Source organism: Ascaphus truei, chromosome 14, assembly GCF_040206685.1.
Source record: "Ascaphus truei isolate aAscTru1 chromosome 14, aAscTru1.hap1, whole genome shotgun sequence".
In the NCBI taxonomy this organism is placed as follows: domain Eukaryota; kingdom Metazoa; phylum Chordata; class Amphibia; order Anura; family Ascaphidae; genus Ascaphus; species Ascaphus truei.
In genome coordinates this window covers 22,410,996-22,427,326 of record NC_134496.1, presented here as the reverse complement: position 1 = coordinate 22,427,326, position 16,331 = coordinate 22,410,996, and the positions used below count along the sequence as shown (strand labels likewise).

The window sequence follows — 16,331 nt, the reverse complement described above, 5'->3', positions numbered from 1 at the left end:
CATTAAAAAAAAATGGACGTCAGGGAAAAAAATCCAAAAAACCTGTAAAATAAAATTAAAATACATTTTCTTTTTTTACTTACCATTAGATGAACCAGTCACAGCAATCAAGGGGAACCGGAACCACTGGAGCAGCTAATCCAACAACAGGAACCAGGTAACCATAAAATAAAAAAATCCATTACAATTCACAAGTGTCTTTATCTTCTTTTTTCTATTTGTAATCCATAGTGGGGGTCTTCCCCGTCTTCTTCTGTCTTCTTCCGGGGTCTTCTTATCTTCATACGCCACGCCCTGGTCTTCTTTCTTCATAGGAGGTCTTTCCTCCTCAGCGTCAAGCCTGAAAATGAGACGACATAGGCTTTTAAAGGCCTATGACGTCACATTTTCGTCATATGGTTCTCACGGTCCTGATTGGGCCGTGAAAACCATGTGTTTTGGCCGACAAAAAAAAAACGATGACGTAATTTAAAGGCAATGAAAGCACAGCCAATCAGAATTGGCTGTGCTTCAATTGCCTTTAAAGCTGCAGTTCAGTCTTTTTTTTTTTTTTTTTAATTTATTTTTTTACTTCAATATTTTTATGTGTGCAATCTCTAATTACCTAAAGAACTGTATAGCTGCATGTCATTTCTTTCTCCATGTATTGATAGGTTCGAAATTTGGTGACATAATTAGTGAAGGGATCTGTTTATATTCTGTTTGTCTGTCAGTGGATGCTCATGAATATTCATGAGCACTGCTGCACTGACATGTGCTAAAGGGAGGGCAGGGCTGACAAAGGGGTGTGCCAGGGCTTGTGACAGGACATGAAGGGGCAGTGCCTTAGCAAATCGCTGTTAAAATAGAATACAAGAAAATTGGTCTTTCAAAGTTTTTTTTTAAAAACCGAAAATGCTAAAAGTATTTTTTCTTACTACAGAACTGATTTATTAAAAAAAACACACATGCAGGATATTGACTGAACTGCAGCTTTAAAATGACGTCATGAACAGAAAGATGGCCGGCCTCACATGGTACGGTAGCCAATCAGAGCGTGGGGAATACATCCCAACTCTGATTGGCTCAAGTACCATGTGACAGGCTTTCAATAACGTCACATCCGTTCTCCCCAAAGCCTCTGTCACATGGTCTACTTGAGCCAATCAGAGTTGGGATGGAGTTCCCACGCACTGATTGGGTACCGTACCATGTGAGGCCGGCCATCTTTCTGTTCATGACGTCATCTTAAAGGCAATTGAAGCACAGCCAATTCTGATTGGCTGTGCTTTCATTGCCTTTAAATGTCATCATTTTTTTTTTGTCGGCCAAAACACATGGTTTTCACGGTTTTCATGGTTTTCACGGCCCAATCAGGACCGTGAGAACTATATGACGAAAATGTGACGTCATAGGCCGTTAAAAGCCTATGTCGTCTCATTTTCAGGCTAGACGCCGAGGAGGAAAGACCTCCTATGAAGAAAGAAGACCAGGGCGTGGCGTATGAAGATAAGAAGACCCTGGAAGAAGACAGAAGACCCCAGAAGAAGACAGAAGAAGACGGAGAAGACCCCCACTATGGATTACAAATAGAAAAAAGAAGATAAAGACACTTGTGGATTGTAATGGATTTTTTATTTTATGGTTACCTGGTTCCTGTTGTGTGATTAGCTGCTCCAGTGGTTCCGGTTCCCCTTGATTGCTGTGACTGATTCATCTAATGGTAAGTAAAAAAAGAAAATGTATTTTAATTTTATTTTACAGGTTTTTTGGACTTTTTTCCCTGACGTCCATTTTTTTTAATGTCCATTTATTTGTCCTGAATGTATGTATGTCACTATGGGTATACATTCGTACAGGACAAATCAGTGGTTGTATTATATGTTGATTTTTAATGTGTTTCAATTGTTTTTAATGCTCTTTTATTGCACCTGTATTTATGTCTGTAAACTATAGATGGACATACATACAGGTATAATAAAAACGTATTGGCTTGCCTTGTTTGGATGTTGTTTTGAATGGTAATTTGCTGCTTTGTGTAAAAATGTGTTGGTAATGTACATTTAATTTTTGCAAATGTTTAAAGGCTGGTTTCTATAGATTATTTTATTGGCTTATTTTTGGAAGATAGATTTTGTTTGATGGTTACTTTGTCATAGATTAATTTTCACAATGGTTTGATTGTAGGAATTGAAGTGTGTAATTGAATTGGATTGTAATTGATTGGTGATTGGATTAATTGATGGTAAATTAATTGTGTTGATGCTTTGTTTTTATTTAATGATTGTATTTGTATCTTGTTTGGATTAGTGTCTTTGATTTGGAGCATTGTTTGACATAGTATATATGATACAAATAATCTTTGCATCATGTACACATTGTCAAATTGAGTGTTTGTATTTGGATTTATTAGATATTGATTGAGCTTGGTGCTGTTTGATATTGGGAGAGATTTGTATTTGGCCATGTACAGTATTTATTTGTATATTGGTTAATCATGCATATACAGTGTGTATATATATATATATATATATATATATATATATATATATATATATATATATATATATATGATGAAGCCACTGTACAAATAAATGGGTGAAGGGTGGGTATCGGGTCAGGGTGGCTTAACCCCTTAATGACTGTAGAGTTTAATAACCGCTAAGGTCATTAAGGGGTTAGGGGACATTAGTTTGGCACTTTTTCTTATTGTGTATGTTTTTCAGCACCACAGTGTATGGACGGGGAGGAAGATGCGGGTGTCCTTCATCGTGGGTGCTGGACAAGGGTGAGTAGAAAATGTATTTAATGTGATTAATGTATATTTAATGGGCAAATGCATTATTATCCATATGTGGATAATAGTAATTTTGCCCATTAATGTATAGTATGTGTTAGGGGGCGGGGGGGATGTGTGTGGTATATTGCTATGTTTATTGGGGGCAATTGTCCCCAATAAACATGCTATTAAGCCTTAACCCCGTCATTGAATTAGCGGATAGCCACTAAGGTAATGAAGCTGCTTTAATGTATTTTTATTAATAGTGTGCGGGAGCAGGGCGTCCCCTGAGCTGAACCGCATTGATTAATGGCTCAGAGACCCCCTGCTTCCCGAGTTACAGGCCCCGGTTTGGGGCATCGGTGCCAGTCCGGACGCCATCTTTATTGAGCCCACGCCGCGTCTTGGATGCTATAAAGATGGCGCCGACACTGGCACCGATGCCCCATACCGGGGCCTGTAACTCGGGAAGCAGGGGGTCTCTGAGCCATTAATCAATGCGGTTCAGCTCAGGGGACGCCCTGCTCCCGCACACTATTAATAAAAATACATTAAAGCAGCTTCATTACCATAGCGGCTATCCGCTATGGTAATGAATTATTATTTATTGTTATGTGTGTGTTTTAATACTAGTGTAGATGTGCAGGGGGTCTCCTGAGCTGAAACGCATTGGTTTCAGGTCCGAGGACCCCCTACTTCAGGAGTTACAGGCCCCTTTATGGGGTGCCGGTATCCCCTGCACTTTAAAGCTCCCGCGTCACGTGACCGGGACATTTAAATTCTGCAGGGGATACCGGCACCCCATAAAGGGGCCTATATCTCCTGAAGTAGGGGGTCCTCTGACCTGAAACCAATGCGGTTCAGCTCAGAAGACCCCCTGCTCATATATACTACTATTAAAAATCATATTTGGCCAGCACGATAGCCTGTAAGAGCCGTGCATTGAGACGCAGCGTCTCCATACAGTTCTTACAGGCTGCTTTGTTTATAATAGTTATCGTGCTAAATAACTTTTAGCACGATAACAGGGGGGAAAAGGTGATCGTGCGCTATGGCCATTTTGGCCAAGGCCGGCCATAAACGCGCCGAACAGCCTTAGTGAATAGCGCTTATGGCTTCACCCTTTTGCGGCCGAGCGATATAACCCATTTTAGCGCTAGTTAACGTAGCTTAGTGAATTGGCCCCTGTATCTCTAGAAAGATGTGATAGATAGATATATATATATCTATCTATCTAGCTATATATATCTAAAGATATAGATATATACACACACACACACACACACACACACAACAATTGGGAAATAATTTAACATCTATGGCTATTTCTTGCGGTCCAGAAATTCTGCTATTCTCTGGCAAAAAAAAGGACAAGTCATGCTGCAGGATTCTTGCATATAAGCAGAAGAGGCCCAGCAGATTCAATGTGCGTTTCAAAGATAAGCTTGTTGAGATAAGTTCATGGTCCAGTGATGATGACGGAGTAACCCCTACTGATCTGATCTGTTAATGGAACAGACGGACAGTGCAAGAAATATTGCTGACTTTGCATGACAAACACCGACCTGATTGGCTGGGTCTGTTCTTAGGGTGTGCAGTGATAGAGAAAGGATCATTGAAACGATAGTTTTCAGTCTGTTATGTAGGTCACATGCATGTAAGAGGGCTGGTGTGTTCGCACGCTGCAGCATATGTTCTGTGAGGCCTTATTAGCTGAGTAAATCGCTTTATTCGACTAACAGGTATTTTGTATCCCGTCACTTCAATATATAAAAATTATATTACGGTTTTATATACCGTGCACATTTTCAGATTACTTCAATGGCAATAACTTTGCATATGCGCACTTTGATTGGCAAAGTCTCCAAGCAGCTTAAAAAAGGTACAGATGCTGTTATTCAAGTTGGTTTTGGGTGTAAGGAAACTGCAGCTGAACAGAGCCTGACCGCAGCTTCCCCACGCCCAAAACCCAGTACACTGGTTGCCCTGAATGGATTAGCGCAGCGGGGGTCCCTGCATTCTGAATGGGAATTCCGTTGTGTTAATCCTACCGAGCCACCACCTAAGGCGTGTAACATAGTGCGTGCGCATGCGCTACCGTGCACGTCAATTATAATTGGCTGTGTTAGCCAGACGTTTATATACTTGGGACGCGCGCGTACGGCCGTGAGCGGTGGTGCGGCAGACCAGGGAAAATACAATAAAATTGTATTTTTACACTGCTGCCACGCCGCGAACCAATCACAGCGCGGCCTAACGCTGTGACGTCCGAGTCAGACCCCCTAACCGCGCGTGTCACTGCTTGCAACTAAATGTGCACACGCAACGCCGTGCGCCCGCTCAGGCAGCAGCGAGGACTATATATCAAGCCAAAGAGCTGCGCAGAGAGATCAGAGAGAAGCGGCCCCTCTCTCTGTGTCTCCCCGCACAGCTCTTACAGCAGAGAGAGCAGAGAGAAGCGGTCCCTCTCTCTGTGTCTCCCCGCACAGCTCTTATAGCAGAGAGAGCAGAGAGAAGCGGTCCCTCTCTCTGTGTCTCCCCGCACAGCTCTTACAGCAGAGAGAGCAGAGAGAAGCGGTCCCTCTCTCTGTGTCTCCCCGCACAGCTCTTATAGCAGAGAGAGCAGAGAGAAGCAGCCTCTCTCTCTGTGTTTCCCCGCACAGCTCTTACAGCAGAGAGAGCAGAGAGAAGCGGGTCCCTCTCTCTGTGTCTCCCCGCACAGCTCTTACAGCAGAGATAGCAGAGAGAAGCGGTCCCTCTCTCTGTGTCTCCCCGCACAGCTCTTACAGCAGAGAGAGCAGAGAGAAGCGGTCCCTCTCTCTGTGTCTCCCCGCACAGCTCTTATAGCAGAGAGAGCAGAGAGAAGCGGTCCCTCTCTGCTCTCCCCGCACAGCTCTTACAGCAGAGAGAGCAGAGAGAAGCGGTCCCTCTCTCTGTGTCTCCCCGCACAGCTGATATAGCAGAGAGAGCAGAGAGAAGCAGCCTCTCTCTCTGTGTTTCCCCGCACAGCTCTTACAGCAGAGAGAGCAGAGAGAAGCGGTCCCTCTCTCTGTGTCTCCCCGCACAGCTCTTACAGCAGAGATAGCAGAGAGAAGCGGTCCCTCTCTCTGTGTCTCCCCCGCACAGCTCTTACAGCAGAGATCAGAGAGAAGCAGCCTCTCTCTCTGTGTCTCCCCGCACAGCTCTTACAGCAGAGAGAGCAGAGAGAAGCGGTCCCTCTCTCTGTGTCTCCCCGCACAGCTCTTATAGCAGAGAGAGCAGAGAGAAGCAGCCTCTCTCTCTGTGTCTCCCCGCACAGCTCTTACAGCAGAGAGAGCAGAGAGAAGCGGTCCCTCTCTCTGTGTCTCCCCGCACAGCTCTTACAGCAGAGATAGCAGAGAGAAGCGGTCCCTCTCTCTGTGTCTCCCCGTACAGCTCTTATAGCAGAGAGAGCAGAGAGAAGCAGCCTCTCTCTCTGTGTTTCCCCGTACAGCTCTTACAGCAGAGATCAGAGAGAAGCGGCCCCTCTCTCTGTGTCTCCCCTCACAGCTCTTACAGCAGAGAGAGCAGAGAGAAGCGGTCCCTCTCTCTGTGTCTCCCCGTACAGCTCTTACAGCAGAGATCAGAGAGAAGCGGCCCCTCTCTCTGTGTCTCCCCTCACAGCTCTTACAGCAGAGAGAGCAGAGAGAAGCGGTCCCTCTCTCTGTGTCTCCCCGCACAGCTCTTACAGCAGAGATCAGAGAGAAGCAGCCTCTCTCTCTGTCTCCCCGCACAGCCATTACAGCAGAGAGAGCAGAGAGAAGCGGTCCCTCTCTCTGTGTCTCCCCGCACAGCTCTTATAGCAGAGAGAGCAGAGAGAAGCAGCCTCTCTCTCTGTGTCTCCCCGCACAGCTCTTACAGCAGAGAGAGCAGAGACAAGCGGTCCCTCTCTCTGTGTCTCCCCGCACAGCTCTTACAGCAGAGAGAAGCGGTCCCTCTCTCTGTGTCTCCCCGTACAGCTCTTATAGCAGAGAGAGCAGAGAGAAGCGGCCCCTCTCTCTGTGTCTCCCCGTACAGCTCTTACAGCAGAGATCAGAGAGAAGCGGCCCCTCTCTCTGTGTCTCCCCGCACAGCTCTTACAGCAGAGATCATAGAGAAGCAGCCCCTCTCTCTGTGTCTCCCCTCACAGCTCTTACAGCAGAGAGATCAGAGAAAAGCGGCCCCTGACGTTAGTCAGCCTTTCTATAACGGCGCCACAAACAGTATAGAACGGCCCTAAGTGTTGTGCGGGGAGACACGGAGAGATAGACCGCTTCTCTCTGCGCAGCTCTTCCAGACTGGTGGCGTCCCGGTAGGATTAACGCAGAGAGAGTCCCATTCAGAAGCAGGGACGCCCGCTGCGTTAATTCTTATGAGAAACGCCCCCTACGCTGGGCTGTGATCACAGAGGCCCTCGGGCCGCGGGCCGCGGGCCGCGGTCCACCCGCTACAAGTGACACGCAGGGGGAACTTGTATCCCGCTACATCTGTATGATTAGTGTTTGCCATTACTGGTACGCCACACTTGTAATTAATGACAACATTTTAATTATAACCTTTACAGAAAGTGACAGCAATGCTGTACTGTGATATGCAGAGGTATGAGACGGGGAGACAGCAGACAAAATGACTAACAAAGGATAATGAACGGCATTGACATCCAATTAGCAGTTATATTCTAGAAGATGAGATCAGTGAGACGTTGCAAATATAAATCTATAAAGTCCCAGGTCGGTCACTAAATGGTGGGCCCACCCCTGCCTAATGGAATTTGACATGTATTCATTAGGATTTATACAGGAAATGTGGATTTCCGTTTCATGTGGACTTACGCCATGGGGTGGGCAACGCCAGCCGTCAAGGGCCACCAACAGGTCAGGTTTTCAGGAGATCTCTGCTTCAGCACAGGTAGCTCAGTCCAAGATATCCTTAAAACCTGACCTGTTGGTGGCACTTGAGAAGTGGAGTTGCCCACCCCTGATTGATGCAGACTATTGCTGTCCCTATCATGATATCTTATACTATATTAGTGAAAGCACTGTATGCCTGCATGCATGCATGCCAGCCTGCCTGCCTGCTGGATGTCCGGTGTCCCTAGGGGAAATCTCATTGGTCCCTTGGGCCGCCCCCGCACACCTCTCATTGGCCTGAGGCGGAGTGACGGCCCAAAGGACACCCCCGCACACCTCTCATTGGCCTGAGGCGGAGTGACGGCCCAAAGGACACACAGGGACACAAACACACACACAGGGACACAAACACACACACAGGGACACACACACACACACACACACACGCACACACGGACACACGGACACACGGACACACGGACACACACACACACACACAGTAGGGGGGGGTGTACATTAGCAGCATTGTATAAACCCGGGGGGGGGGGGGGGGGGGGTGGGCTCACATACCCGCCTCCGCCTCTTCCTCCCCGAAATCAGCCTCCACACCGGCGCGCACCTCCTCCTCTCCCCGTGTCTCCCGCGCTTTCAAACACCCCCCCCCCCCCCCCCCCCCCGGCGCCGCTACAGTGAGCGGAGGAGCGAGTGCCCGGGACACAGCGGGGGAGCGGCAACAACAAGCTGCCTCCGCCTCAGTTCCACGTGGGAGCGGCCGGACGGTGTGAGTGAGCGGCCTTCACCCACCCCTCACCCCCCTTCAAATCACCTCCCCTCCACCCCCCCACCCCCCCGGCGCCGCTACAGTCAGCGGAGCGAGCGAGCGCCCGGGACACAGCGGGGGAGCGGCCACAACAAGCTGCCTCCCGCCTCAGATCCACGTGGGAGCGGCCGGACGGGTGAGGGAGCTGCCGGACGGGTGAGTGAGCGAGCCGGACGGGTGAGGGAGCGGCCTTCACCTCCCCTCACCCCCCTTCACCTCCCCTCACCCCCCTTCACCTCACCTCCCCTCACCCACCCCCTCACCTCCCCTCACTCCACTTCCCTTCCCTTCCACCTCCCTCCACCCCCCCTTCACCTCCCCTCCACCCCCCTTCACAACCCCCCCTTCACCTCCACCTCCCCTCCACCCCCCCTTCACCTCCACCCCCCTTCACCTCCCCTTCACCTCCACCCCCCTTCACCTCCCCTTCACCCCCCCCCCCACCTCCCCTTCACCCCCCCACCTCCCCTTCACCCCCCCACCCTCCCCCTTCACCCCCCCCACCCCCCCTTCACCTCCCCTCCACCCCCCCTTCACCTCCCCTCCACCCCCCCTTCCCCTCCACCCCCCCCCCCTTCACCTCCCCTCCACTCCCCCCCCCTCACCTCCCCTTCACCCCCCCCCTTCACCTCCCCTCCACCCCCCCCCTTCACCTCCCCCCCCCTTCACCTCCCCTCCACCCCCACCCTTCACCTCCCCTCCACCCCCACCCTTCACCTCCCCTCCACCCCCACCTTCACCCCCCCTTCACCTTCCCTTCACTCCCCCCTTACAACCTCCCACCACCTCCTCACCACCTCCACCCCCCTTCCCAACTCCCCACCACCTCCCCCCCCTTCCCCCCCTTCCCACCACCTCCCCCCCCTTCCCCCCACCCCCCCCCCCCTTCCCACCACCTCCCCCCCTTCCCCCCACCCCCCACCCCCTTCCCACCACCTCCCCCCCACCCCCTCCCCTTCCCACCCACCTCCCCCCCACCTCCCCTTCCCCCCCCACCCCCCTCCTTCCCACCACCTCCCCCCCACCCCCCCCCCCTTCCCACCACCTCCCCCCCCCACCCCCCCCCCTTCCCTGAGGCGGAGTCACGGGCCAAAGGACACACAGGGACACAGACACACACACACACACGTAGACACACACACACACACGTAGACACACACACGTAGACACACAGACGTAGACACACACACACGTATACACACACACACACGTATACACACACACACGTATACACACACACACGTATACACAAACACACACACGTAGACACAAACACACACACGTAGACACACACACACATAGACACACACGTAGACACACACGTACACACACACACACACGTACACACACACACACGTACACACACGCACGTAGACACACGCACACGTACACGTAGACACACACACATGTACACGTAGACACACACACACACATGTACACGTAGACACGTACACACACACACACACACACACACACGTACACACACACACACATGTACACGTACACACACACACACACATGTACACGTAGACACGTACACACACACACACATGTACACGTATACTCACACACATGTACACGTACACACACACATGGAGACATACACACACACACACACACATGGAGACATACACACACACACATGTACACATACACACACACGTATACACTCACACACGTATACATACACATAATGTATACACACACACACATGTATACACACACATGTATACACACACACACATGTATACACACACATGTATACACACACACACATGTATACACACACACGTGTATACACACACACACACGTGTATACACACACACACACGTGTATACACACACACACGTGTATACACACACACATGTGTATACACACACACACGTGTATACACACACACATGTGTATACACACACACATGTGTACACACACACACATGTGTACACACACATGTGTACACACACATGTGTACACACACATGTGTACACACACACATGTGTACACACACACATGTATATACACACACATGTATACACACACACACATGTATACACACATACACATGTATACACACACACACACACATGTATACACACACACACACACACTTATACACACACACACACATACAATGTATACACACAAACATGTATACACACACACAAACATGTATACACATGTATACACGTGTATACACACACATGTGTATACACACACACGTATACACACACACAATATATACATACACACAATGTATACACACACATGTGTATACACACACGTGTATACACACACACACGTGTATACACACACACACACACGTGTATACACACACACACACGTGTATACACACACACACACGTGTATACACACACACATGTGTATACACACACATATGTGTATACACACACATACGTGTATACACACACATACGTGTATACACACACACGTGTATACACACACACACGTACACATACACACACACACATACAATGTATACACACAAACATGTATACACACACACACCCCAGCACCACCACATCAGCACACCGGTATGCCCCCCCCAGCACACTGGCATTCTCGCCTCCCCACCATTCCCAGCCCCCATCAACACCATCAGCACCCACACATCGCCACCTTTGCACCTCCCCCATCGGCACACCCACATCCGCACCCCCACATCAGCACCAAACCCTCCCAAATCAGCACACCAATACAATCACCATCAGTACAGCCACAGCAGCACTACCACCGCACATGGGCCGCGTGGACCACTCCCCACCCAAATGCCACACCCACACCACAAACATCCCGGGCAACGCCGGGGCTCTCAGCTAGTTATATTATATATGTTAAGAAGCTGCTCGTCACAAATGAAAGCCGCTTATGCAATTGCAAATGCAGTCCCAACAGCCTAATGTACACCACACTTCTTACAGCCCATTCATATTAATCTGCCAGATAGTACTTTTCTGGAGCGTTACTGAGACTTTGTAATCTCTGTTCTTCTTTGAAGGTTGGGAAATCTCTGGAAAGAACTCATTAAAACCACGCGGTACACTTTCCATTCCTAATCACGGGTACAGATATAACCAACCTTACTCCCCCCCCCCCCGTGGAAGCAGAACAGAGCATGAGATTACGCGTGGGATATTGCATGTGTTAAGGAGATAACACTGGAGCAATAACTTCTTGCTACACCTGTACATATCAACCTATACCACCAAGGCAGGGGCAGCCAACTCCAGTCCTCGAGAAGCCACCAACAGGTCAGGCTTTAAGAATATCCCTGCTTCAGCACAGGTGGCTGAAACAGTGGCTCGGTCATAATGACTTTACCACTGTGCTGAAGCAAGGATATGCTGAAAACCTGACCTGGTGGTGGCCCTTAAGATGGCCACCCATGCACTAGAAGTACAAGCTAAACGAGTAATACAGGAGACATATAACACAGTGAGAATAAGCGCTTCAACAATAGGAAAAAGAGCTTACAATCTAAGTTTTAAGCAGATGTACTCTTAAAGCTGCAACAGCAGCCATTTGCCTACTATTACACAGAGATGTTGGCTTGTTTTTGGGTGGTTGGCCAAGAAAAGACAGGTCTTGAACTGGCGGCACTGCCTGCAGAACGTGTCCACACACTGCTGGTGATCGCTTTATAGAGGAGCAATTATTCTGTCCCAGTGAAGTATTCTTCCATCTGCCACTTCATTCAAGTAGCCAGGACGTTAAAAAGCTGGTATAAAGCAGCAATACTACTTTCCACCTTTCTTTCCATTTTCTTATTTGTACATGTAAAGCATGTGATACACGTATAATTCTACAGTCTTACCTAAGCTGGCAATCGTTTGGTGCTCCTGTTTTTAAATCTGTCAAAATCCTGATTGTGTGCCTAACGTAATGGCCGCCTTTCGGTTGCAATCAATCCTATAGTCATTGTAACTCAGCAGCTACAATGTATCCTTATACTATGGTCACATTCTCTATTGTTACAGTTTGCAGCTCAAACTGCTGGGAACATTGGCAACACATTATCACAAACAGGAAAGTGTGGCAAAGATCTTGCACTGCTGGGGAGGTGGGCTACAACCTGTTATATAAATCAAAGGATGATTTAAAACTAATGGCGTAAAGAGTTGAATTTTTTTTTTAAGTCACTATTATCTAATACTACAGAACCGATTTATTTACTAATGAAGACTTCACGTGTTGCTGCTTTCAAGAGGCAACATAAGCAGCCGTGTAACGTTTTACTCTGACTTGCTAGGGATTGTACATCATTGACAAACCTATTTTACCATGTTGCAAGTGACAGGAAAGTTAAAAAGAAATGTTAATATCTCAGTGAGCACCGATGCAGCCAACTTTACCGCACCAGTCATCCAACGCCAGTCGTTGCGTTAACACCGACGCAATATTTAAAGCTACTTTAAATAAATGAATTCTGTACCTCCATGTTGAAGATGATATGATGGATATAATGCAACCTTTATCTTTGTTTAGTACCGTGCTGTCCAACCATCAATGTGAAGTCATACTGTACATTATTATTAGATCAGAAGAAAACGGTACTTACTAAGTCAGGACAATGGCTACAGCATCATTTAGGACACTTTCTCCAAACAGCAGCGTGTAGAGATCTGTGTCCACGTGCAGCTCGTGGAAAATAGCCAGCACCGTCACTAAAGTAATACACACAAATATTAGGTATGCAGCAATTATTGTCACATAAATGTAATCATTGACGAGGTACAGTAGTGGAGGTGTAATAAAATATGTATTTATGGTTATTACGATTAAACTATTACCATTGCTCTTCACTGTATGACAAGCCAAAGCCTTGATGTGTTTCAGTGAATGCACGAAAACGCAATGTATTAGGAAAAAGATGGTGAAAATGATGTAACAAGTGAAGGATCCCCCAGTACGTTCCGGTCGGCCACACAAGTCCGCATGTCTCCCGGGGATTTGGGAGAGGCTTGCAGAACGGAGGCGGTATTGTATGGAGTGGTTATAGGGCGCACATGTTACAATAGGACGTCTCATATTTTGCATGTAGGGCATGTATGTCGCTTATAACATATATATGTGATACGAAGCATGATTAACGCGTTTCTTATTTCACGCTTACACCCCAAAAAAGGAGAACCCCCCCAAATCTCGTTCAGTCAGCTAATTATATAGCTAATTATATGCAAAAACAACGGCCATTACTGAGCTCGTTAAAATAGGGTTAACGCCCCATTAAGTTAGCCCAGCCTCGCATTAGCTGAACGTTACTCAGTCCTATTTCACTAGAGATCCACATGATTCATTATATATATATATATATATATATAGATAAATAAATAGATATATATATATATATATAGATAAATAGAGAATCAAAGAAATACGCAGCACTCACTCAGATGGGGTAAATACAAGAAAAATGGAGCGACGTTTCGGACCTCCCGTTATCAAGCCCCTAAAGGACCGGGAGGTCCGAAACGTCGCTCCATTTTTGTTGAGAGAGAGAGAGAAACCTGTGCTCAAAAGTGAGCACCCCTGAGATACCTGGGAGATATGCTAATAGGAGTCATTACAGTATACTTTGCATATATCCCAGGTATCCCAAGTAGGCCTGTCACACAGGTGTCTCACCACATGTTGTTTGAAGGGATATAGAGATATAGATGTAGCACTCCCTCTCGTTAAATCCGGAGCTCTGTGGCTATGCATCGTTAGAGGGAACGCTTCTTTTGCATATCATTAGCCATAACATCGCAAGGGCTCGTTGCGGCTGAAAACGTCATTTAACGCATCGTTATTGACGATGCCCATTAACCCTCGGCGAGGTGTTACCTCAATAACGGAGCTTGGTGCATCGGGGGCCCAAGTGTTTAACGCTGTGTGGGAACTGTAATACATCCATCCCAACGTGTACAACATACACGAGTCGCCCTCGCCTCGTACTGGATGTACGGTGCTCGGCCGACCCTTCTTGCAGCTAAAGAAATTCAACTCACAGGGCCAGATTCACTACGTTGTGTTAAACCAGAGCGAATAATGTGATGTTAACCTAAAGCGGGAACCGCCGGATTGTATTTTTGCCCTGAGGTTGATGCCATAATTACGAAGATAATTATATGCGGAAACAACGGCTGCACTGCAGCTCATAAACCATGGGGGAACGCTGCGTTATTTCAGAATAACGTTATATTGCCGCCAAATAATATGATCTTGCTACCATCCCATGAGTAGCCGATAAAAGATCATTAAATAAAACGTGATTTACTTTTTAATAGCCACTTGGCAGCCTTAGTCTTTATCCACATTTCTAACAATGTCATTAGTGACCGTAATAGCATTGCATACCAAAGAGGATGGAACCAAAAAAAAAACATTTATCCCAACCATAGAGAGGTCGTCCATGATTTTCTGGTTACTGGACCGCCATGAATTTCTCTAGCAGCGTAATCCAATGGGCGATGTCCAACGATGAAAAAACGCAAAATAATATTCCAAGAATACCCCCCAAAAAATAATCCATGCTTCACCACGTGATGGCGCAAAGAAAGAAAAAACTGAAAAATATAAAACACGCAGCCTCAACTGGAGCCTCATGCCGGGCCCGGTGGCCTAAAGACAATCCGATGCCATCCTCATCCATAGAAGCCAAGTCTTCCATCTTGATCAAAGTCATTCATCCGCAGTTGCTTGAAGAATAATCTTCCTAGGTTATTTCTCTAAAAACCTCTCTCCTGTCTCCATGAATTGACTCCCATTCTTGACGTCCTCACTCAAGACGACTCAGGTGTTATGGAAGACGCTGACCTTATATAGAGCATGTCATTGGGGTCACGTGGTAAATTAGCCAAACAGATTGCTCGATTTACCAAGTGGTAACCAATTTTACCAATGACATAGGAAGTTGTTGGGATGTTTTATCCACATGCAACGTCATTGGTAACAGCAGTTACCAATCCGACTCCAACACTCCTTACGTAGGACTCTTATTTTGGGCCAAATAAAAAAATATCAGTCTACAAAGACCCCAGATATTTGAGGGATAAAAACAAAAGGGGGACATTATATTCTTATATAATCTTATTTCCTACGGATAACATTCTTTGTTTCCTTCACGTTTGGCTGAGTGGGATGTCTTGTTATAGTGGATATCTTGTCCCGTATACAATTAGTGTCAGAATAATGAATATTTATTGCTTTTTAATTTTTCGGAAGAAACATTCTCTAACTAGATCATTAATCAAGGAGGTTCTTGCTGATATCTATTTGTATTAATCCAGCCACAACACTCGTGTGTGCTGTAGCTATGGTAATGAATAACCTCAATTTGAAAAAAAGGACCTTCTGTTTATTAATGCCGGGACTGTACCTGTGGAAAGAGAAAGAGCTTAAAGCTCTTGTACTTGAGAAGACCTTCACAAGTTATCTTCTATCTCATCTTCTACATATCAAAGAGAACACTCTTGTGAAAGAGTGATATGCACATCAGTGTTGCACTTGTAGTATTGGGTAGGAAAACCAAAACTTCAAAGGGAAAATTAACTGGATAATTAGATCTTACTGTACGCCGTTAGGGAACATTAATAAAGCAAAGAGACTATAGTGAAGGATGTTCAAGGTCTACATTAGGAAATCTGCCTTTTCATACAGTGACGTAACATCAATAAGTATTTTTTTTAGAACTATGTAGGTTTCACTCAATGGTTGGCACTCCAGTCCTCAAGGGCCACCAGCAGTCGTTGACTGAGTCAGTGATTGAGCCACCTGTGCTGAAGCAGGGATATCTTTAAAAACCAACCTGTTGGTGGCCCTTGAGGACTGGAGTTGGCCACCGCTAGGTTACAGTATAAAACAGGGCAGTATGTACGGTATAAAGCAGCATGCAAACACAAGATG

The 16,331-nt window shown here is 47.0% G+C and overlaps 1 protein-coding gene across 1 annotated transcript in view; it reads right to left on the bottom strand.

The window, feature by feature from the left end:
- LOC142465448 (sodium/hydrogen exchanger 9-like) overlaps positions 1-16,331 on the bottom strand; it is a 174,134-nt gene that overhangs the window by 70,979 nt on the left and 86,824 nt on the right. The window contains exon 6 of the mRNA XM_075569406.1: positions 13,003-13,108. Coding sequence (XP_075425521.1) covers positions 13,003-13,108 — 106 coding nt within the window. The remainder of the gene's footprint in view (positions 1-13,002; positions 13,109-16,331) is intronic.